We start from the raw sequence: 24,649 nt of genomic DNA, 5'->3' as shown, positions 1-24,649 counted from the left end.
GGAAGAGCAGCTAAGTGCCTGCTCTTAGCCACTGAGCCATCTCTCCAGCCCCAACAACAAGACTTTAATGCAATGCCTAGGTAAACTGAAAGAAGGAGAGTAATATTACAGCAGAACTTTGTTTAATTATTTTCAAATGTTAAAAAATTGAGCATCCATTACAATATAATTACATTTTTCTGTGTAAAATATATTATATAATGTAAAATTTGCCAACCTATACACACCACACACACACACACACACACACACACACACACACACACACACACACACACACACAGTCTCTTGATGTAGCATAGGCTGATTTGAAGACTTGATCTTACTCTCTCTGTCCATTCAGTCTGTCAGTGCTGGGTCACAGGTCACTGCACTCAGCTCTCATCGTAACCATTTTTAACTCTTAACTCTAGCCCATTAAGCAGTTCTGTTTTCCTTCCTCCCTGGCAACTACCATTCTGTTTGTTCTCACTTTCTTTCCTTCTGCTGTTTGCTTGTTTGTTTGTTTTAGGAGCAGTTTCACATAGCCCAGGATGGCCTTGAACTTGCTATGCAGTAAAAGATGACCTTGAATTCCTGGATCATCCTGCCTTTGCCTCCCCAGTGCTGAGATTACAGGCATTCGCCAACCCACATCTGCTTTCTGTTTCTGTGTGACTTACTATGCTAGACACTTTATAGTAAAATCATACAGTATTTGCTTTCCAGTAACTGCCTTATAATGTCTTTAAGGCTCACTTATATCACACCATGAATCAGAATGAACTTCCTTCCCTCTCCTCTCCTCTCCTCTCCTCTCCTCTCCTCTCCTCTCCTCTCCTCTCCTCTTCTCCTTCTCCTCCTTCTCTCTCTCTGTCTCTCTCTCTGTCTCTCTCTGTCTCTGTCTCTCTCTCTGTCTCTCTGTCTCTCTGTCTCTCTCTCTCTCTCTCTCTCTCTCTCTCTCTCTCTCTCTCTCTCTCTCAATTCTTTCATATAAGCTCTTGCACTGTAGCCCAGACTGGTCTCTAAGTCCCAGTCCTCCAACCTCAGCTTTCTGAGTACTGGAGTTATCAGCCTGTGCCACCATGCCTGTCAAAATTTCCTTCTTTTCAAAGGCTAATAGTCCAATACATGTTTTAATGCATGGTGTTTGCTCACTTATCTGCCCATGAACGCTGAAGTTCCTCTCTTTGTCTATAGCAACAAACGAAGGTGTGTATTTGTGTACAAGCATTTCCTGAGACCTCGTGTTCTGTTCTTTTCAAGTATGGACCTAGAGGTCGTATTGCCAAACAAAATATTTAATTCCCGCTACCACTCTGCTTCCACCCTTAGCACTTTCCATTCCCATTGGTGGTACCTAAGCCTCCAGTCTCTCCACATCCTTCCCAACAGTTATTTTCTACTTGATAGCAGCCATGCTAATAGCCCCCCCCCAAACGTCTTACTAAAAGAACAAAACAGCAGAGTGTTGAGAAGGGAAACTCTAGCACGGCCACATGCATGCTGAGTTCAAAGCATGAATGCCCACCATCCTTCCTTATCTGGGCTGCAGAAGGAGCCAATGTGATGTTCACATGCCAAAGCTCCCTCGTTCCTCTCTCTCAAAGGGTCTGCTCTCCTCTCTCTGCTGTCCTGGATGTTTTTCTAAGCACAGGGTCTCACTGTAAGCTTCCCTTCTTCCTCCCCTCTCCCTGGACATCCGCAGGCCAAGGACCGGGGTGCAGCTGTAACCAGACCCCGTCGTAGCTGCTGGGCTGTGCAGGTGGATCAGAAGTAATGGCATTAGGCGATCACTCAGGGAATACAACTGTAATTACCCCTCGATGCTTTCTCCGGGATGACCACATGCAGAACACCGGGAGGGGAGAGAGGTAATGAATCATCAAGTGAATTAACTGGAAGCTGCTCTAATTAGCGTTGTAATCTTTCATGAAAACACAAATGAATATGAAATAATGTGGCCACGAAACCACCAGGACAATTAATGCTTGGGAGTAATTTGGGGTCAGGCAGGGATTCTGGAGGTTGTTTCCACAGCCTGGAACATTGACAACTCAGAGGCCATGGCTTCAAACCCTTACCCAAGCAAATGCGTTGTTGCATTAAGAAGAGCAACAGCTGGTTTTGTTTTGTTTTGTTTTGTTTTTCTTATTGAGATTGGTGGACACGGAAGCAAAGACTATGGTGTGAGCACAGCAGCCGCTCAGTTTCAATCCAGTTGAAATGGATTTGGCCAGGGTGGTAAAGAGGCAGGGTTTGGGCAAGTTGAGAACAGGAAACACGGACGGGAAGGGGGAGCCATTTTCCTAAGGACCAGTAGCCACAAGAGCCCCTTGGTGTAGATGAAAACATCTCTTGGTTAAGACCACATTCCCATGCTGGACTTATTATGGGTAAGGATAAACTGAACTGGGTGCTTCGGTAGCAATATCTATACGCCAAGTGGAGAATGTTGCTTCGATTAGCAGAACCCTTGCAAAATGGACCCATTTCCTCCCAGCATGAGTCTATAAGGATTCAGCTGGATATACCATGTGTCCATTCAACACTGGGCTCCAATGTGAACCCAGTGAGCTCTGTTAGCCAAAAGCTGTAACTATAAAGGAAGCATTGAATGGAAAGAGTGGATTCACTAGAGGAGTGTCCAGTCTGCAGATTTCATTAATCATTCTTCTGCATCTGCAGGTGACATTCTTAAGAGTGTCACCACTGAAAGTGACACTCACTACTCAGGAGGACAGATGTGTCCAGGTGTCTTTACTAGGGACACCAGAGGTGAATGTGCCAGCACCCAGCCTACTCACAATATCCCTTTTAGTCTACACAGCAACCAAAGTGAGCACAAAATTCTCCTGGGTCTTTAGAGGAGGGAAGTGTGGTACAGAGGCTACATAGCTAGTAATGGTGCCAGAGAAAAACTGGGGTTGACTCCCATGCTCATGTGGCATGCCAAACAAACCAACACGCATGCGCGCACACATACATGCCCCTGAGCATGCATGTACACTTCCCTGTGGAGGAGCCACTGAGGCAAAGTCTCCTGCTGCTACTCAAAGGAGCTATATAAGGTTAGCAGTGAACGTTGTCGGTATTAGCAATTAGCAACCATTTGCTACACATAAGTTGTTCTGAGCATCTATATGCATCCTCTGACCTTGTCTAAGCCCAAAGACAAATACATTAAGCCTTAAAGAGTTTGTAAGACTGACTATTCTAATGAATTCTAAAGTATCCAAAGGGAAGGTAACAGAGCACTTCTTTGGGACTATTTTGGAAGTATTAATCCAGTGCTTAAGGAATGCCAGCCCTCCACTCTCCAATCATATTTCTAACACCAAAAAGGGCCAATGGAATGGTTACTCGGTGAGATCCAGGATAAAAGAAGAGTGTTACCCGCAGGAGAGCAGGCCCAGAGATAAGGCTACCCCTGTGTCTCTTTTCCAAAGATGGGGGAGGGGGGCATTGAGATTCACATCTCTTGTATCAAGTAAGAGTCCCATGAAAAAATTTACAAATTGTAACACTAAGCACTGAGTAGGCAACAGGCACAAAACACAAAGACATTGGAATGCCAAGGTAAACAAGCTTAATATCACGAGACAGCACATGCCTACTAAGGCTGAAACCTCTTCACATCCACAGTGTGCTGACTACTTGTTTTTGTCAACTTGACACAAACCTAGACATATGGGGAATAAGGAATCTCAATTGGGGAACTGCCTCCATCAGATTGACCTGTGAGCATTTCTTAATTGCTAATTGATGTAAGGCCACCCAGCCCACTGTGGGTGGTACCATCCCTAGGCAGGTGGCCCCGGGCTGTATAAAAATGATATCTGAGTAAGCCAGTAAGCAGCATTCCTCTGTGGTCTCTACTTCAGTTCCTGACTTTGGGTTCTTGCCGTGAGCATCTGGCCTGGCTTTTCTTGATGATGGATTATAACCTGTAAGCCAAATAAACTCTCCCCAAGCTGCTTCTAGATATGGTGATTGTCACAGCAATGGAGAAGCAAACAAGGGAAAGGGGAGCTGTGTATCATAGGTATCATTGCCTATGTACGCAGAACAAAGTTATCTACCCAATGGAACTTGAAAACATTTTCTAATTTAAAAATCTTAAACATTATGAAGTAAAGAGAATTTAATTATGGGAGCTATATAGAGCACGACGATATGTTTGTCAAAATCACTTCTAGAGCTATAAAATATTTTCCCTTTTCAGACAGTGTAGCGAGAGCACCTTAAATATCTATGCTAGTACCATGTCCCAGAGTACAGGTCTTGGAAATCAATGAGCTCACCTCTCTGAATTAAGTATGCACAAACGAGTGCAGCTGACGTGCATATAAATCATCTCAAGTACCAGACCATTAGGAGACAGGCAGAGAAGAAAATGCAAATGAACACGTTATCTGGGGCATGCTCACTAATGGAAGACGTCCCTTAACATCTGTACAGAGAATTGTGACAAAACACTCAAGTTCTTTTTTTTTTTTTTTACTCCTGCTTACCATTTGAAAAAAAAAGTATGATCCAGAAGTAGAACCTGAGGCTTAAACACAAGACAAAATTCAAGACACTGGTTGACTTATAAATGAGGATACTGTGTCTTTTGGATACGGCCTCCAAATGCTTCTGTAGCCATTGGAAAACCACACGACTTCTGCATCTTTGTTTTGGTTTTATCAATACAGAATAACCACGCTCTAACACCCAAAAATAAACAGCCATTAAATACATAGCCAGCAATACAAAATCCCCTAGTAACCTCTGGGAGGAAACTCTAATCCCGCCAACACCCACTACACACCGGGGCGTTGTGACAGGTTGAGGAGAACATGAAGCAGTGCAAATCTTGGGGTCTTAGACTGCTGTGATCAAAATAGGGAAGCTCAGGCATGTCCTACAGGGGCACAGCACCCACAGGCATGGTTCCTGTCCTTATGGCTGTCAGATGCTTTTGCTCCCACATTTACCTTCTTTCTGCTGCCACATCGGTATTGTTCTGGTAGACATCCCTTCATGTTCATATGTCACTAAGAGAGTGTCTTCCTACGCGAACAAATGAGTCAAAATATGCATCATGAGGTAGAGCACCAAGAGAGATTTGAAAGCTTCAGTCCCTTGCCTTCTCCTGTACCCTACTGCCATGTAACCCAATAACAGACTCCTCTCTGTCTCTAGGTTCAGCCGTGTGAGGTGCTGTCATCAGTGGGAGGGCAGAGATAGTTACTGTTCGGATATTTTAGCTCGGCTATCACAGTGACTGGGCAAAGCTGTCTGGGATCAGCCTATATCAGCTGGTTTCGGTCAATACATGAGAAATAAGTGTTAATTGTCAGGTCATATGAATCTGGAGGTGATATATTACATACATTTACTATACAACAGTATCAATATCAATACATATCTTTGTATATTTACTATACAATGTATTTTGTATAGGAAATTCTATATTTGCTATACAATGTATCAATAAAATTTGTTCTTCTTATACTTTGTTTCCCCTTAACACCCAAAGGCATTTTGTCTCTTGGGTCATTATGTTAGGCAGGGGTTTCCATAAGGAAACCATGAAGATAACATCACTCTGCTACCTGATAGTACCTTCATGTCTAATACATGTGCTCTCCAAGGTGGACGTATTATTCCCATTTTATAAAGGAGAAAACAGAGGCTCGTGGAAATTAGGTTAGAACTACGCGAAGGCAGAGTTATGTACCTGAGCCTGTACACTTCTAAACCCAAAGATCATTGCACTGTGCACCTGCTGTTTTTACTGTTTCTGTAAGATCAGTCAGGGTAAGGACCAGCAAGATGGCTCCTGAGGCCCCACGGTGGAAGGCAATGAACCAAACTCCACAAGTTGTCCTCTGACTTCCGTCCACGTCATACCACATATGTGTGCCTGCGTGCACACCAACACACACCACAGGTACACAAAGTAAATAAGTAGATGTGAAAAAATGATTTGCAAGGAGAGAAGATCAGCAAGGAGAGAAGGAAGAAAGGAAGAGAAGGAGGGGCAGGAGGAAGAGGTAGCAGGAGGAGGAGGAGACAGGGAGGAGGGGCAGGAGGAGGAGGGAAGAGGAGGGGGCAGAAGGAGGGGTAGGAGGAGGGGAAGGAGGGGGCAGCAGGAGGAGGTGGGCAGGAGGAGGGAGGAGGAGGAAGGGACAGGAGGAGGGAGGAGGAGGAAGGGACAGGAGGAGGGAGGAGGAGGAAGGGACAGGAGGAGGGAGGAGGAGGAGGGGAAGGAGGAGGGAGCAGGAGGAGGAGGAAGGAGGAGGAGCATGTTTTCTTTAATCCCTTTGAAGCAGCCTGGAAGTGCCTCAGGGTGGGGCTCACCAACTAGGAAATGGATGCTCCTAGATTCATAGCCTTGGGATTTAAATATAAATTTAGGTTACAGATAATTAAAATGATTTACAAACCAGTCTCTCTGGTTTGCTAACCAGGCTTTCCGGCCCTGCTGCTCCAAGGTGTGTGGCATTTCCGGCTTTGGAATGAAGCAGAACAGCCTTTATCAGCAACCAAGCAACTAGAAGTGCCGTTTGAGCCACGCTAGACTGGCTTCCGGCTAACTGTGGGTTAACACTGAAATCTCCGTCTAATTACATAAGCGAATATTCCTATCAATTATCTTACCACCCAGTTGAAAAGAGCTGCCAGAAAGGCAACAGGGGCTGGGACTATAGCTCAGTTGTAGAGCGCTTAACATGCGTAAAGCCACGGGTTCAATACTCTGTGAGGACAAAGGAAGGGAGCAACAATGGAGGTGTGCAAGCATACACAACCTACTCTCAGGATGACTGGGATTCACGGATTCTAAAGTCCAAAGTGATATGAAAAGCATTGCAGTGGATATGGCTACAGATGGCAGACAGGGGCAACAAGGATATGACTTTCCCCCTAAAGCCACAGAAAGGGGAGCCACAGTGTGTGTGGGTGGTGGTGGTAAAGAGAATGATGAGCTAAGGAGCTGTGTTGTGCTGTTTGGGCAGATGACTATACTTAGATGTGCAGGGTCAACTCAGCTGGAATGATGTCATCAAGGAAGAACAGAGGAGGTGAGGAAGGAAGAGGACGGAGAAGAGGGGAGGCATTCCGGTTGGAGAACGCAGTTATACATGGGCTTGATAAACAGGATAAGGCATGAAGCAGAACTGCCTGGCTGGAGCTGGCTACCTAGGGGAGCGAGGCACAGAAAAATGGGTCCCCTTTCAACTGTTCATTACTCTGTATTCCTTGTCTTACTACTGTGATCTGAAGTCCTGGTTAAGACTTAACTCTAAGACTACCTTTAAAATTAGTCTTCATCAGTGGTACTGGTGAGAACTTGATGATGAAAAATATTCAATATTTGTAAATGATGCAATAATTCTTATTTAAGTCCCCCCATAATATTATGTAATAACTCGGGGGTGTCTATAATGGTCAGAAAAAGTATCCTGTAAAGTATTTCTAAATTCATTCACAAATATTTATTGACCTGATATATGTATCTAACCTCTGTCCTCTCAGACTTAGTCAAATGGGGTCACACTGTCAAGTGAACAGGTGGTCCATGCTGTGTTCCAAATGCAACAGGAAGGGTAGCTCACAAGTATCTCAACTTAAGAGGCCAGGGAACACTTCCTAGAGCCAAGACCGGAAGCTGGGTTCCAGTCCATTGAGTGAGGGGGAAACGCTTTGGCTTAAAGCATTAGTCTGGTGTTTGAGGAATTACAGCAAGGGCAGCTTGTGTGAATGTATGGGACTACAAGAGGAAGAAGTCACAGATCAGAACGCACAGGGGCAGTGTGTCCCACTCATGGACCTGGATGTGGCTAATTTATGCTTGACAGATGAAAGGAGGAGGAGGAGGAGGAGGAGGAGGAGGAGGAGGAGGAGGAGGAGGAGGAGGAGGAGGAGGGAGAGGAAGAGGAGGGGAGGGAGGAGGAGCAGGAAGAGAAGGAAGAGCAGGAGCAGGAGGAGGAGGAGGAGGGAGAGGGAGAGGAGGGGAGGGAGGAGGAGCAGGAGGAGGAGGATCTGAACTGATATCCTGACTTATAGAATAAGTTTGTATACGAGGTATTGTTATTCAAAGACTGAATAAAAATCTCAAATTCGATGGTGGTGAGAAAGGCTGAAGGATGAACAAATGAGTTCACTCAAAGATAAATTGTGTTTGAGGCCATTTAGGCAAAGATGACCCAACACAAATGGAAACAGGTTCCTGGAGCTTCAGAGAGAGGGAGAGAGATACCAGGGCTGGAGAGAGACCTGGAGTCCTTAGTATAGGGAGATAATAATCACATCGATAAGATCTTCCAGGGTGAGGAAACACAAATGGCCAATTAATATTTGAAAAGTGTTCGATATCCTTAGCCATCAGGGAAATGCAAATTAAAACTACACTGGGATTCCATTTTTATCCCAGTCCAAATGGCTATCCTGGAAGAAACACACAGTGGTGAACATCAGAGTGGATATGGGGAAGAGGGACCCTTAAGTACTGCTGAAGAGATTTCAAACTAGCAAGGCCAGAGGAGAAATCAGTTCGTAGTCCTCCTTCACCCCCCACCCCAGAAAACCCCTGAAAACGGACTGTAGAAAATTGAGTGTGTGAGGGTCCGAGTGGGTGTATGTTGACTTGGGCTGGCCACGTGAAGGACTCTGGAGCCTCAGATCCATGGGAAAATGGCAAAGTCTTCCCTTCTGGTCTGTGCGGATGTTGGTAGTATGTAGACAATGTCCACCATAGCTTTTCCCCCTGGATATTTACAACACTGCTCCCTGTAGAGAGTGTTTATGCCACAATTAGCCAAGCCTGTCTCCTCATTCCAGCTGTCCGTCCGCCACAAACCCCACCCCCTTATTGAGCTTTACGTAATAACACTGCTTCCCAGTTCAACTCTAGGAAATAAACACCCTGCATTTCAGAGATGGTATGCGTTCCTCAACCAGCCAATCCCAGAGCTTCTCTGTGTGTCTGTGTTGTATTTTCTTCTTTGTTTGCCACCCGAGTCAGATCTATCCATGGAGTCATTCTGGATGCTGTATAAACTACCTTATGGTCCAGCTATACCACTTCTAAGTCTATCCCTGAAGGATCCTAGATCCGTGTACTACACATATACTACACATGTATGTTTACTGTTGCACTAGCCACAGTAGCTGGAGAATGATAGCCCAGATGCCTATTAACAGACAAATGGATAAAGAAAATATAGCACATAGACACATATTTCATTCAGCTATAAAGAAGAACAAGATTGTGACGGTGGCTGCAAAGTATATGAGACTGGGAAGCACTGTTTCTCCAAAGACACCAGGCACAGAAAGATGAATATCATGTGGAATCTAGATTTACATGTATACACACACATACTCACACACACAAAGACATACAGAGACACACACCTACATACATGCATACAGAGAGAGAGATGCATGCACACAAAGACTCACAGACAGATGTACATATATACACACACATACACACTAATACAAAACAAATACACTCATATAAACTGACAAAGAGATACACCCAAACACACACACACATGAAGAAGAAAGAGGAGAAGAGAGGACTAAAGTTAGTGAGGGCAACAGAAGGTACGCCACATGAGAGGGACTGTTTGAGAGGGAGGAAGGGAGACTCCGAGAGACAGGGAGAGAGGAAGGGAAGGCACTGAGGAGACAAATAAGCACAAAGTGTAATGACATACATTTAGAAAAATGTTACAAGGAAACTCATTATTTTGCATTCTATCTCAAAGTTTAGATTAAAATATTAAAAAGAAAGATCTTCAATGTTGAGTATCATGAGTGAAGAGAATCACACACCCAGGGGAAACACTGCTCTAGAGGGACACAGTGAGAGGATGCTGGAGCAGAGGCTAGGAATGTGTACCCAGGAACTGAGATGTGAACTCCAGTTACAATGACAGTAGTAAATAGAAGCAAGTTTTGGATTTAGGAATGGCTGGGATCGAACTGCCAAAGATTGAGGCTAACCGCACAGGTAAGGGACACTTTGGGCTACAACAAGCCTTTATAGCAATAGAGGGAGGAGATTAAAGTGGGATGGGGGGACATTTTTAACAGGAGATGGAAGTGAGGGCCTGAGGATGCTGATGTGATGAAGCCAGTTGAAAGGGAGAGGTGAAGGGAAGGGTAGGGTCCTGAGGAGGGAAGAGAGCCAGAGGCTCAGAACAAGTCAGAGGTTCAATACCAAGGCCATTTCTCCCTCTTTAGAAAAATGGAAGAGAGGGTCGGGGGCAAGACACAGAGTGTGAATAAAGAACCTGTTCCTGTACCTTCAGTGTGACCCAGAGTGAACTTTGGTACATGGTAGAACCCAACTGAGTCCATTAAAAAAACATCCTATATATGTTAAAGTTAGGGGTCTATTTGGAAAGGGGCTGATTTGAAAAGATGTTAAGCTATTCAACGTTTAAAGTCAAAGACTACAGAAGCACTTGTCAAAGTGCATTTCAAAAGCCACACTGAGTCCATCACAATGACAATAAATTCAGACTACTACACTGCAAGAGAGAGAGAGAGAGAGAGAGAGAGAGAGAGAGAGAGAGAGAGAGAGGAAGAAGGGGGAGGAGGAGGAGGAGGAAAGAAGAAGAAGAAGAAGAAGAAGAAGAAGAAGAAGAAGAAGAAGAAGTAGTAGTAGTAGTAGTAGTAGTAGTAGTAGTAGTAGTAGTAGTAGTAGTAGTAGTAGTGAGGAAAGGAGAGGAGAGGAGAAAGGAGAGGAGAGGCTCTGCTGATTGTCAAGGCTTTACCAGAAAAGATTTTCAAAAGTATAACCCAATACCTGCTTAGAAAGGGAATCTGAAATTTGAGATCACAAAGCTTGAAGAAATCACTTTAGTCAGAGCTTTCGAAATGCTCTCGAAACTAGTTTTTAGATATGACCAGTTATCTTCATAAAGAGCCACCTAAAACTTTAACATGAATTGCCAGGGGAAAAGAAATGCATGTATTATGCCCATGGCCTTCTTGGGAAGGAGCTGCTGTCACTAGCTATGCTCTGCCTCCCCAACAACCACTTAGTAATAGATTAGGCCAGGACTAGAGTTCCTTAAAATAAAGGAAAAGAGGGCTTTATATGTTCATTAGTTTCGGGGAACTTGAGGTATTTTACTAAAAGTCAGAAAGATGCAAACTGTGCCCAATTATTGACCGATGGGACTCCTCACATGCTTCTGAGTACCAAAGGCCAGACAGAGCCAGAGGTCAGCACCTAGAGTCAGCTCTTGCCTTCTCCTGAGTAGCCTCAACATCTTGGCTCTTTCTGTGTTGGGGGAGCAACTTGAACTAAATATCTCCTTAAACACAGCCCCATCACCAGTGACCACTGAGCAGCTAAACTTGGACTTTAAGTTCATATGTCTTTTTTTCCTTTTTTTTTATTATTATTAACTTGAGTATTTCTTATATACATTTCGAGTGTTATTCCCTTTCCCGGTATCCGGGCAAACATCCCCCTCCCCCCTCCCCTTCCTTATGGGTGTTCCCCTCCCAACCCTCACCCCATTGCCGCCCTCCCCCCACTTGCAGCCTTATTTATAATAGCCAGAAGCTGGAAAGAACCCAGATGCCCTTCAACAGAGGAATGGATACAGAAAATGTGGTACATCTACACAATGGAATATTACTCAGCTATCAAAAACAACGACTTTATGAAATTCGTAGGCAAATGGTTGGAACTGGAAAACATCATCCTGAGTGAGCTAACCCAATCACAGAAAGACATACATGGTATGCACTCATTGATAAGTGGCTATTAGCCCAAATGCTTGAATTACCCTAGATGCCTAGAACAAATGAAACTCAAGATGGATGATCAAAACGTGAATGCTTCACTCCTTCTTTAAAAGGGGAACAAGAATACCCTTGGCAGGGAAGAGAGAGGCAAAGATTAAAACAGAGACTGAAGGAACACCCATTCAGAGCCTGCCCCACATGTGGCCCATACATATACAGTCACCCAATTAGACAAGATGGATGAAGCAAAGAAGTGCAAACCGACAGGAGCCGGATGTAGATCGCTCCTGAGAGACACAGCCAGAATACAGCAAATACAGAGGCGAATACCAGCAGCAAACCACTGAACTGAGAATAGAACCCCCGTTGAAGGAATCAGAGAAAGAACTGGAAGAGCTTGAAGGGGCTCGAGACCCCATATGTACAACAATGCCAAGCAACCAGAGCTTCCAGGGACTAAGCCACTAACTAAAGACTATACATGGACTGACACTGGACTCTGACCTCATAGGTAGCAATGAATATCCTAGTAAGAGCACCAGTGGAAGGGGAAGCCCTGGGTCCTGCTAAGACTGAACCCCCAGTGAAGTTCATATGTCTTATAATGGGGTCTCTCTGAAACACTGCTGCTGATTTAGTGTGGGAATTCTGCTTACTACTGTGAGGCTTGTGCTTTCAAAAGCCAGCAGCACACAGTTGGAGAGCAGAAGCCCTCATTTGCATACATTCCGGGGGAAAGGGGCCACCAGGCACAAAGCTTAGAAGAGAGTCCGGGTCTTAAAACACGTGTTGAGAGTGTCAATCACTTCCTTTGAACGCGACAGGGAGAAAGAAGCCACATCTGGACAATTCCACCCTGCCTTCTTGCACAGACATCCTGCTCTTCCCCCTTGGGAGGAAAGGTGGGTTATCTTATTTGTTTTTCCAAGAAACCATCCAATGTGAGAGGAAAATCTGAGGCGCTATCCCCCGGCACCTCTCTGGGCACAGAAATCTTCAGGACTGGAGTTATGTCCCTACTCAGACATCTATCTCCCTGATCTAGGCAGAGGGTCCTACAGCCAGGCACCGCAGCTGGAGGGCTGCTCCGTGGCGCTGTTCAAGGTGCTGAAACTCTTTAAGCGTGCAGGCTACAACCCACCCACAAGCACTAGGCTGGGGGTTGTGGGCGAGGCTCCTGGCTGGGCAGACAGGGGGGAGATGATGTCAAAAACAGCTACACCCCATAAAACCACAGTCAGCCCCACCCTTAGCCTTCAAGTCTACTTCACTGACTCAGGTCTTTGTTTTTCTCTTCCTCACCCTCACCATATCTCCTTCTCTCTAGTCTCCTTTACAATATTTTACCTCCGTGGATCAGCTTATCAATCATAGTCTTCTCTGGCACCATCAGCTATGCCATTCTTCTTCCACAGATGGCCACTCCTCTTTGGTCCCACACACATTTCTTGTTTTCTCTGCCCTTCCACCCAACACCACCCAACTGAGCAGGATGTTGTTACCTCAATTGCTCTGTGGTTCAAGACCTCACTCACAGTAGAACTATTGGCTGGTTTCTCCTTGACAATGAAACAGAGGCTTGATTTTCAAAGGAGCATGGGAAGGCCTCCTATGATATATATCTAAGACGGTAGTGTTAGCAGCGGGCAGCAATGCGAAAGATAGGGAATGAAGCATCAGCATGAGACAGGAAGTGAAGGAAGGGGCCTTGGGTGAGGTGGAGCTGATCACAGATCAAGACTCTCAGCAGGTGCAACTGCAGTTACCAGCGTCTCTGTAGCAAGCCTTGACTCTGCTCCTACTCTAGTCCGTACCTTCTGCTTGATCCAAGTAATGCATCCATTGTTTATGATCAAAGCGCTGTGTGCACAGTTCTATTTACTGTAACGCATAGTAATAGAGGGAACAAAAATAGACTAGGGAGGGTTAGTGGGGGGAGTGTGTGTGTGTGTGTGTGTGTGTGTGTGTGTGTGTTAGTGAGCACGCATGCGCTCATGCTCAGATCAAAACTGTTTAATCAGCAATACTGTGATTCAGCAGTTGGGAAATGTAAACAATTGGTGAAACTGCTTGCTTTGGTCAAAACCTTGGAGAGGCCCAAGAGACTGGGCCAAACTCCAAGGAAGGCAGTGCCAGCAAGATGCCCCCTCCCTTGGACAAGGGGCAGAGGCTGGCTCCACCAGCAGATGACTAGCGTGACCTTTGGCTTTTGCACACACATTTGGGTTGGGGTTAATGGCACTTTGCAGGGAGCTCCAATTGAGTAAACAAAAAAAAAAAATGCCTTGCCCTGTTCTAATGGATCACATTATTCCAAGGCCCATGCCTTCATCTGGGCCCCTGCAGCTGCTCTGCAGGTCAGGCTACCAATAAAGCAATTAGCCAATGAGAAAACTCTTCTTCCCGGAGGGGGACTCTGGGCATTTTGCTGCAGTTGCTGCCCTTTGCTTTGGATTGTTTTTGTTTTTTAACAGGCAATCTGCATCAATTGGAGCCTCTTACATCAGACTCCAGAATAAGGGCAGTGAAATTGTGTGTTTGCTAAAGGTGATATTTTTAAGGGGCTAATCCCTTGTTCAACACAACCTAGAGAGCCCACTGCTTCCTGTTCAATTAACCTGAACCATAGCTGAACTCTGCCCTTTGAACCCACTCGGCAGATAAATACATTAACTCACCTAAGGAATCATTAATATTTTTCAATCATGTAAGACAAACATGAGTGTACAAAAACAATCTAAGAGATAGCCAATGGAGAAGGGTCCATGTGCCATTTTGAAAAAAAAATCATGAATTGATGTAACTTACGGAACAAAGAAGGGCTGGAAAAGAAAGGATGGAGCTGTGCCAGTAATTCAAGGGACGAAGGGACTTTCGTTTTCATATCTGCAAGCGAGAGAAATGCTAGACCACAGGCGGCAACTCTCACTTCGTCTACAGTGCTCTATGAGAAACCCTGTTCTTCATACCTAAACTGGCTTCTGTGGCTTCCATCACCATGACTCTAAGTCCCTTCTTAAGCAGTTTTGGTGTCCACGATCACATATGGAGTCCAAAATATTGCAATGGTAGGTACCAATTCTATTCTTGATTGTGGCAGAAATAGTGCTTTTACACGAACCGTTTAAATGAGCCAAGTTAGTGGTTCGATGGAAATCCCCTTACATTAGGAAATGCTGTTCCTAAGACACTGCTGGTCTTCGCCTTAGAAACTGACTTTCATTTGTGAGGGGGAAAAAAAAAGGAGGGGAGTTGCTAAATGCATCTAATTTATCTTTATCTCTGCGTGTCATTTCAGAGTGATCAAAACATGCCCAGCTGTGTCACTATATGTTTTGGTCTGATTTAATTTCACTTCCCACAGTTCCGCCTCCTGCCCCCCCCCCCCGCCTTCAGCCCCCATTTTCATTTTTTGTTTGGCTTGGAATGTCCAGCTACCCTAGATGAGAACACTTAGAGGAATATCATAGGCACGAAGGGTAAATCTATTGAACGAGGGTCTTTAACTATGTGGTTTCCTTAAAGGGAAAGGTTGGATCAATAGGATCAATATGAAAGGTTTCCCTGGCCCTGCATAAAAGGGTAAGGGCTTCTCTTTTCCCTGGTTTAACTTTACTCTCTGACAAATGCAAATCAATGGATCTGTGTTTACAACTGATTCCCTAACAGACTCAGCTTGGGCAAAGCCCAAAGCCTTACCCTAGGAGGTGGGGAGACCAAGCTGCTCCAGGGAGATGCTCTAGGGTAGAATGGGAAATTGCTGGTAATAGCCACCAAGCAAGAACTGGCTTAATATACATCCAGACTCCACTGCCCGTGACCTCTCCAACAAGGGGAGTAAAATGCAAGGCAGACAGGTTCCTTTAAGAATGTCAGGCAGCATAAAGCTCATGTTCTGGGAGCTGGCGAGGCAGTCAATATAGCTTCTTATCAATATAGATCTAACAGGCTGACCATATAGAGGCTGTGCTGAGGTTTCTGCAACAAGAGAGGCTGAACACTTGAGTCCTGTCAGTGCTCATTTTGCCCTTTCTTAGGTGGCAACTGGCGCTTCTTGTTCATGACAAAGCAAACCATGAAAATGGTGGTTTGCCTTTTAAAAATGTGATGCCTTCCAGAAATTCCATGATTTTGAGTCAATACCAGTCACACAGAAATTATTTTCCTTCCTACAGGAGAAGGTATATGTATATTTGATTACAGGAACCAAAGTCTAATGCTGATTAAATTACACTGGAGGTGTGCTTCTAACCCAAACAAAGTCTGCTTTCTACTGAAAGAGTAATGGATCCTCAAGTGGTGAGAGATGCACCAAGGAGGTGTGCAGAGCCTGCTGGCCCTTGGGGAAAATGTGTGTGTGGACTCTTATTCATAGTAAGTGCCCACAGCCTCTAAGAATCCTACTTCCCAAGTGAGACAACCTCTGTCTCTGGGCTCTGTCTCCTCTACCAGGAATCACAAGTCTGGGATATCTAGTTAACTCTCCTGCCTCCCATGTCTCTGCCCAAGTGATCTTTAAGGTCACTGTTTTGCCTGACACTTGGAAATCAAAACACCACCCTCGGAGGCACTAAGGTTGTCTGAAGGGAAGGCTGGGCTGAAGAGGAGTGGCATTGTCTCTCACCAGGAGGAAGTCACTCAGGCTCCTCTGAACCAGAAAGGCTAGAGGACCACACAAGACTTCCTCTTTATCCACTCAGCCCTCACCCTCTGAAGGAAATGGCATTCCTCAGCTCAATGGGGGTGGGGGGTAGGGGTGGGAGAGTCCCTAAAAGACTGAAAGCAAATACTACCCAGAGAGTGTGTCCATGAAGTTTAAGCCCAAGCACCCCGTCTCACCCTCTTCCCCAGAGCCATTTATCCAGACAATTATCTCTATTTAAGCTCTCTTTGTTTCTCTTCCTTTGGCAAGAACCCAGAAACTACAGCTCTCTGCTTCTCCTTTGAGGTTTTCATTTCTCTGGAGATTCCCCAGGATGATACCACCTTTTGCAAAGACATTTTCTGACCACCCTAGCTACCAGCCATGCCCTAAGCTATACTTTCTTCCCAAGAGCTCTTCTTCCTCTGTCCCCTGGTCTCCTGTATACATAGGTATTTTAAATCCAGAGAATTCGAAGGGAGGGACTCATCTTGTATCCAGAGGTGATCGTTAAATGAATGTCTCGAAAGAGAGTCCAGGGTCTGGGCAGTCTTGACTTAAGAATGTAGCTGTTGCTAAGACATCATAAGGACAAAGAAAATGTGGAACAAATCAATTTAATCCTCGTCCTACACATTCCGGCAGGAATCCTGCCATTTAGATTTTAAATGGGGTTGGGGTAATCCAGGAGCTCCACTCTACAAAGACCATACTCAGCCCTCCTAGAGGGGAGAGGGTGACAGACAAGACTGATGTCATCCAGAGCTTATGGATAGTGGACCAATCCAAAGGGAAATCATCTATGCTTCTTGGGGTATCTTGTGACCACGGGCTTTTAGAGACTAGGGTACTTTGCTCCCCTGTTTTAAGGAAAGCCACTGGTGGGAAGATAAGAAATCACCACCCACATTCAAAGCAAAATATAAGATTTAAATCTTCTTTTCTTCTCTCTCTCCTCCATTTTTCTCTTGGAGAAAGTGGTAAAATACCCCTTTCCATCATGTCTAAGACACTCTTGAAGGAAAATATTAGTTTACTCATACATGTGAATATTTTTATAACACGCACGCATGCACACACACACATGTACATACAACCAGCTAAAACAGCTTTTGCTCTCTCTGTAGAAAATTCACCTCAATGCTCCTTCCCAAAGAACAAGCCACCATTTAGCAAGAAAAGGGATTAAGAGTGTAGTTCTTTCCCCTCGCCCATAGATGGAAAGAAAATTTTCTAGAGTTTTCTATCTGGTGGATGATTGGATGTGTGTCTCAGAGCAACCACCCGCCCCCCCACCGCCACCACACACACACCACGGATGGTTCTGTAAGCCTCAGAGTCAGTTGGGAAAATGTGAGGCTGGTGTGCCCCTAGTTGCTTTCCCTAAGACCTCAGCACGTCAAGATAGAGGATGAGGTCCTTCAAAGTGGTTGTCCTGATTAGTTCACAGCAGATCCAGCCACTCTGAGGGGTGAAGCCTAGGCTTTTGGTACTGAGGCTGAGTTCAACAGTTCAACCAACTCTGCAACACTGAAACCTGTAAGGACCCGGCCATACACGGATCATTAAAGTGCGATGCTTACCGACAGCTTTAGACACATTTCTAAACGAATTTCAAAACGAAGAGGCTTTTCAGGACGATTTTGATAGAGGGAGGGAGGAAGGGAGGAAGGGAGGAAGGGAGGAAGGGAGGGAGGGAGGAAGGGAGGAAGGGAGGGAGGGAGGGAGAGAGAGAGAGAGAGAGAGAGAGAGAGAGAGAGAGAGAGAGAGAACACTAGCCAGAGATCCGTTGGATCAAGTACGATGGTCAAGGGCAGGGAAGACGAAGGCATGTTGTTGTTGTTATTTTGTTTTAGAGCAGGATCACCAATTGTCACCCCAAGTAGCGCAGATTGTTCAGTATACGCAACGGTGGGTAAATGGGACCCAGGAGCCCTGTGCAGGCCAAGAAAACCGTTTATCGAAAATGTAGCTGGCTCCAACGGCTGCTCCCGGGAGGAGTTGCGGTCAGACCTGAGAACCCGGCCTCAGCTGGCGTGGCCGGAGCGCCAGGGATCCTGGGCACTGGCGAGCGCTCTTCTGGGAAGAGCGAGCCGTCCGTCCGACTTACTGGAAACGCGCCGGATCAGGTTCCAGATCAATGAAATCTGGGTCCACACGTTTACGTTATTGTTGCCAGCATTAATGCTCTTTTAATCTTCTAAACATTATCAGCATCGATCTCCCTCCATATACACATTTGTTTGAGAAAGTGACATAACCACACTGTGGAAAGCTTGGAATAAAAATAAATGCGCCGCCCCTCTAATCCACCGCTGCCGGCGGCCCGGAATACTTCTCGGAGCTCGGGTTCACTCAGCTCCCTCGCGGCCCGCCTTCCTCTACAAGTTCCGTCTCAATCTCTGTTCGGAAGGCGTTCTTTGGGGACTAGGGACTTGACACGGCAAGAACACCGGTAGTGAGCTTTACAGTTATTAATCTGATCAGCCAGCAAGCTAACAGATCAGTCTGTTCTGCACCGGTGTGCACTGGGTTTGGCCTCCTGACTCGGATCCCCAAAGTAAACCCCCAGCGGGCTGGGCCCCCGGATTGGACAAACAAGATGGTCGGAAATGTTGGGTGCGAAACGGAAAGAACGTTGTGGCGGAGGCCCACTTCCAGCCCTTCGTTTTAGCAAAAACCTGTCTCCCGCGTCATCTAAAAAGCACCTGTACGGCGCGGCAGGAGATGCGCACGTATGAATGCAGGAGCTATGGGGCGATCAATGATCTGACCACATCCGCTGAGGCGGGCGACAATTGGGCCCGAGGGCATCGAGTTGGCTAAGGACTTTAAAACCTCCTGGACTGAGTAGGCTCTATTCTGTCTGTTTAGGGACTGCTTCCTGGAGAAGGTCTTCACGCAGTTGGCACTGGAGCTCGGCTCCGGGAGGGCCAACAGCGAAGCCTCGCTCCCAGGAGGCAGAAACCTCTGTTATGACGGTAATAGCAGCCACGCTATTGTTTTCCTGCGTTGAGAAAAGCAACAACAACAACAACAACAACAACAACAACAACAACAATAATAGTAATGACCCCCCTCATGGACTCAGGTTCTTCCCTGAGCTCCCGCGGTTCCTCCTAGTTCGCTTTTGTGCGCTGTGCCGAGGCCCTGGAGGATCAAAGCCAGAGAAAGTGTGCTCAAACCTGCGTGAGTTTGTCCTCGCGCCAGGCTAATAAGAACGGCCCAGCGGGATCCCGTCTTGGGCCACTCCCAGCCTATTTGACCGGTTGTTACTACTAGCCGTTCTCACCACCCAGTGAGGGTAGAGTTTCTTTCCCTGACTTCTACTTTGGGACAATCCGAACTTCACTAACTTGGTCCGGAGGAGTCGTCTTTGCTGTATACCCAAGCTTGACAGTAGAAAGACTGGGAAGGTTCATGGGCTGGCTGGACGGCCCAGCTTTCCGGGGTGACTGGTATACTTGACCTAAAAATAGAGCTTGACAATCAGAGTCCCTCTGACCCTTGTACAGATGGGTCTCAAAATGATGAAATGAGAGAGAGAGAGAGAGAGAGAGAGAGAGAGAGAGAGAGAGAGTGAGAGAGTGTGTGTGTGTGAAGGTGCTGGGCTGGGACGGCCGGCCATCCTGGGAAGTCACTGACTTGCTTAACCCCAGGGCCCCAAAGACCCGGACTCCGGGATGGTTCCCAGCAGGGTTTCCCACCGATCAATAACAATCAAAGGCCTTCCTTTTCTACTCTGTGCGATTCTGTTCCCTACTCTACCGAGCACATAATACCTATTTACCCATCTCCAGCTTTTGACAGTGTCTGAAGGCACTGATCTACTGACCCCATACCGAAAAGCCCCCTATAACTACTCAATACTTGTAGTTGCCGACAAAACGGCCAGATTTAAAAAAAAAAAAAAAAGGGAAGGCGCTTGTCCCCATTTCTCCTAAGGTTATAAAACAGACTCACAGTTAAATGTTTGAGCAAAACCGGGTGCTCCGCTTACTTTCCCTGTCTGCGATCCCCGCCGGAAATCACGATACAAGTCTGGAAGGTTTGCCCCAGGAGTCACCTGGCAACTCTCCAGGAGTTTGGGGCTGAGAGCCCCAGGTACCACACTCTTCCTCATCCACTGTAGAAAAGCTCGCTGCAAGGGGAAGCTTTAACTTTCAACACGGACAGAATGCTAGTGTTTTTATACAGCATTGCCCTTTGCCGGACGGGCGTGAGGGGGCGGCAGCGCTCCGAGATGGCCCAGAGAGGAAAAGCTGTCGTGGAGCCCTTTACTGTACCCCTAGGAGCAGCTGCCAAGTTCCTTCTGCGCCCCCCCCCCACAAGCGCAGGAAACCAACCAATGCTTGAGACCCCTTAGAGCTCCTACAGTATCGGGGAATGGGAAGTCTAAAATGAAGTTACCATAACGAGAGCAATCATTAAGCCTCTAGCTTTCAAAGCTTTATCTTTACCCGGGACCAGGAGCACAAAACGAGGAGAGTGTATAAGAGGATGGAGAATAAGCTAACGGAGAAAAAAAGATTAAAGTCGGCCTCAACCTCTAGTCAAAACTGTCCATAGCCCAGAGATTTTGAGGGGAGTTCTCTGGAAGAAATCGTTTTTTCTTTCTTTTCCTTACCCTTTTAGATTGACACGGGAGGTTGCTGAGAAGCGAACAAAACCCAACATTGGGCAAAGGAAGGGACTGTAGGTGGAAACGTCTCCTCCTTAGGAGCAGTGACCATACCCCGGGACACATCCCTTAGTTCTGCTAGGAACGGTAGGATGCACCGCACAAAACCCGGTCTGGTGGTGGAAGAAAGTCTTGAGGGACCGGAATGGACACCTGACCTAAGAAGATCCAGAGCTCGTGAGCGCCGGATTCAGAACCACGCGAGCCCTAATACGGGTTTTAAGCAAATTAAGGCCAACGCTAGCTAACTGTTCCTAGAGCACCAAGAAGCACGAAGTCACCCAGCCAAGGTTGCAGCTGGTTATTGTTATGTCCTCACCAGCGGGAGGTCTGGACTCCTTGCCCCTCTGGGTCCGCGGTTCAGGCCTAGGGGCAGAGCAGTCGTAGCACTCTGGGAGTCGGGTCTGTCTGCACAAAAGCTCGAAACTGTGTCAGCCGCAGCCCAGGCGGCGTCTTTCGCTTTTGCACTCACCGCCCATACCGGAGGTTTCAGTGTTCCTAGAACAATAGAGGGCTGTACCTCGCCTCTCGGCCGCTAGAGGAGGCACAGAGAGCCGTGCCCGCTCCGGAACAATGTAACCCGCGCGTTGACCGGTCCCCTGCCGCGGGCAGCCGGGCCTCCGCCGCACTCCCCTGCGCGCACAATCAGCGCCCACTTTAATGCAAAGGCGGAGCTTACAGCCTGCTGAGGCCCAGAAGCATTAACTAACTCGCGTCTTAATTTCTCAGCACCTCTTTCCGAGAGCACCTTAACCTCTCCGGAGACCTAGCATAAACCCTAGTAAATGCTTGCAGCCCTAGCAAGGGGGTACAGCTGAGTGAAGCAGCGAGCTCTTCACTCTGGTGTCTCTTCCCTTCACTTCCTAAAGCGATGGTGGGTGGGAAGGTTTGTGGCAGCCCCAAACCTTGGTCTTTGCACTCTCTTATCTGTAGGCAGTGACACAGGAGCTGGCCACACTCGGCTCACTTGGTGGGTCACAAAGTCCTTGGGTTAACATGAAAGCATCGGATAAGTTCTGGCTCCGGTGTTTTATCCTGGCTGTTAGTAGCCGTAAGGGTGTACCTCCTGCCAATGACTAGAGAAGTTTGCCGGCTTGTGTGGATAGGAGGTGAGTGAAGAAGTTTTTCTTCTCTCAGAATCAGAGACCACTAACAGTGAAAAGCATCTACATCGGGCATCCCGGAAAACTGAAATCTGTTGTCCTGGGAGTTCAAGTGTACTGGGTTTTGGCTGAGGGCTGTTCTCCATTTTCATGAGTTCGCAAAACAGGGTTCTTAGAGTCCCGAAAACAGGGCTTCTAGAGTCCCGAAAACCGGGCTTCTAGAGTCCCGAAAACGGGACTTCAGAGTCCCCAGAACAGTGCTTCTGGGGAACACTAGTCCCCAAAACAGGGCTTTAGGTGACATTAGTCACCAATACAGGGCTTCCAGGGGACAGTAAGAGCCCCGACCCCGCCTAGGACTGAAAGAGGAGAGGAAAAGGTTGCCACACTGATAATAGGGCAAAGAAATGGGGGGGGGGGTTGTCTGGTCATGAAAACTCAGAGTCAAGGCGTGTGAAAGCAAAAGATGGGAAAAGGGAGGAGAGAAATAAGGGGAGAAAGTGAAAATGGAAGAAAGAGAAAGAACTAAGGGGACGTATATGGAGGAGGAGAAGGGAGAAGAGCTAAACAGCAGAGCTCGCGCGCAGACCAGCCCCACAAGCACACTGGAGCGGTTACCCCAGCAGGCTGGCTGCCGGCTGCCCTTGGGCTTACCTGCCAGGCGTAAGGCAGACATGCGCTGGAACTCGGGCTCCTGCAGCCACTTCCACATCCTGCGGAAGGTCTCCCTGCCAGATTTGAGTTTACTCCAGGGTTTGGGATTCCGGAGCAGGTCGGAGAGAGTCCCCTGAGACCGGCATAGAACCCTCTGTGCGAAGATCGCCTGTGGGATGCTGTAACGCTTCAGCTCGGCGGTGATCCGCTGGGCCACCTCTTTGGTGTTGATCTCTTCCAGCTGCCCCGACGTGGCCACCTGAGAACCCGAGGAGGACGAAGGGGGCCGTTCGCGGCTAGGAGCCAGCACTGGCCCATGGGACTGAGTGTGGCCAGGGTGGTGCAAGCCATTGAGGTGAGACATCATGGCCGCAGGCGGGGTGCCCAGGCCTCGGGACAGGTGTTGCTCACCGCGGGTCAGCATGGCAGTGTGGTGCGCGTCGAAATTGGGGCTGAGCATTTTGTCATGGCCCGGCGGACCATAGTTGGGCAGGCTCTGCTGAGCATTGTGAAGGCCACCCAGCCCGTTGCCCAGCGGCGTGGCAGCCAACGGAGACAGGCTCTGGCTCATACTAGGCATCTCCTTGTAAGGGCTATAAAGGTTGTTCATGGACGGAAGCCCGCGCTCGTCCCGCATGAGAGTGAAGCTGCCACTGACGTTGCCGGACAGACGCTGATGGTGATGGTGGTGGTGATGATGGTGGTGAGGGTGGTGGTGAGGGTGCGGGTGATGGAACTTGTCTGAGACCGTAGAGATGGGTGGCAGCGGCTGGAGCGGCGTCAGCGTAGTGTAGGTGTTGCTCATACCCATGCCTGGCGGGGACGAGTCGCAGGACATACTCATGGCGTGGTGTAGCGGGATGGAGAGCTCTGGCCGGTAGTCGCTGCCGTCCAGGATCGAGGCCATACTGGTGACCATGGCCGAGCGCGACGCCGCGGCTGCCGCCGCCGCTGCGGTGCCCAGCTCCTGATGCGCGGTTGGCGGCGGCGGGCCGCGCAGCGAGCCAGCAGCACCGCGGCCCGCGTGGTGGGGGCTGGGGCTGGCCAGCAGCTCCTGCTCATGGCCCGGGCCCCCGCCCCCGCCCCCTCCGCCCCCGCCGCCGCCCCCGCCGCTGCCGCCGCCGACCGGCCCGTGCAAAGTGCCCAGACTTTCCATTGTCAGCTCCGGGTTCATGGCGCAGCCTTCTAGGTCTTTGGTGAGGCATCGATAGGCGGTGTAGGCAGCCTTCATTCAGTCCATCGGGGCCCGGGGGCGGTGGGAGCGGCGGGGGATGCCGGCCGGCTGGCTAGGCACGCGTGGCGTGGTTCGGCCACGGGCTCGGGGGCGGGCGTGGGAGTGCGGGAGTGTGTGCTGGGGTAGCGTGCGTGCGGGTGTGTGCCCCGGGCTGCGGGCGGGCGCGCCCGGGGTGGGGGTGGGGTGGGGGCGGACAGGGCGTGCGTGCGGGAGAGGGGAGGGGGTGGGGAAGGAGGGAGGGATCACCGGGCCCCGCCGGTTGTGCGGGCGCGCTGCCTCGCCATGTCCGAGCCCACTCTGGCGCCGACGTCTTCTGTTTGGGTGAGCGGGAGCTGTCCAGAAGGGCTCTGCCGCTTGCGAGAGCAGCCAACCTATCCTCCCGGGCCCGGGGCGGGACCGTGCCCGATGGGCATGAGGAGAAACCAATCGGCGGTAGGAGCTGCCTCGAAAGGCAGACCTTCTCCGAGCAGTTGCCAATGGATATAGAAGGGGCGGGGCCGAGCGTTTCAGGTTTGGCTGACAGCTCGGTTCGCCCCCCCCACCCCCTTTTTTTTTTTTTTTTTTTTTTTTTTTGCTCCCAGAACCAAGCATCA

The 24,649-nt window shown here is 48.2% G+C and overlaps 1 protein-coding gene across 2 annotated transcripts in view; it reads right to left on the bottom strand.

The window, feature by feature from the left end:
- Positions 1-24,411, bottom strand: part of Onecut2 (one cut homeobox 2) — a 59,129-nt gene extending 34,718 nt beyond the window's left edge. The window contains exons 1-2 of one of the 2 annotated variants that reach the window (XM_039097412.2): positions 22,823-24,411; positions 16,986-19,853 (exon numbers count right to left, since the gene is read on the bottom strand). In XM_039097412.2, coding sequence (XP_038953340.1) covers positions 19,711-19,853; positions 22,823-24,053 — 1,374 coding nt within the window. In that variant the 5' untranslated portion in view covers positions 24,054-24,411 and the 3' untranslated portion in view covers positions 16,986-19,710. Of the gene's footprint in view, positions 1-16,985; positions 19,854-22,822 lie in introns of those variants that run through there. The other variant, NM_001400633.1, reaches the window with a different exon arrangement.
- Positions 24,412-24,649: the final 238 nt, after the last annotated feature.

This window comes from Rattus norvegicus, chromosome 18 (assembly GCF_036323735.1).
Source record: "Rattus norvegicus strain BN/NHsdMcwi chromosome 18, GRCr8, whole genome shotgun sequence".
Lineage (NCBI taxonomy): Eukaryota > Metazoa > Chordata > Mammalia > Rodentia > Muridae > Rattus > Rattus norvegicus.
This window is presented reverse-complemented; position numbering and strand designations above follow the sequence as displayed.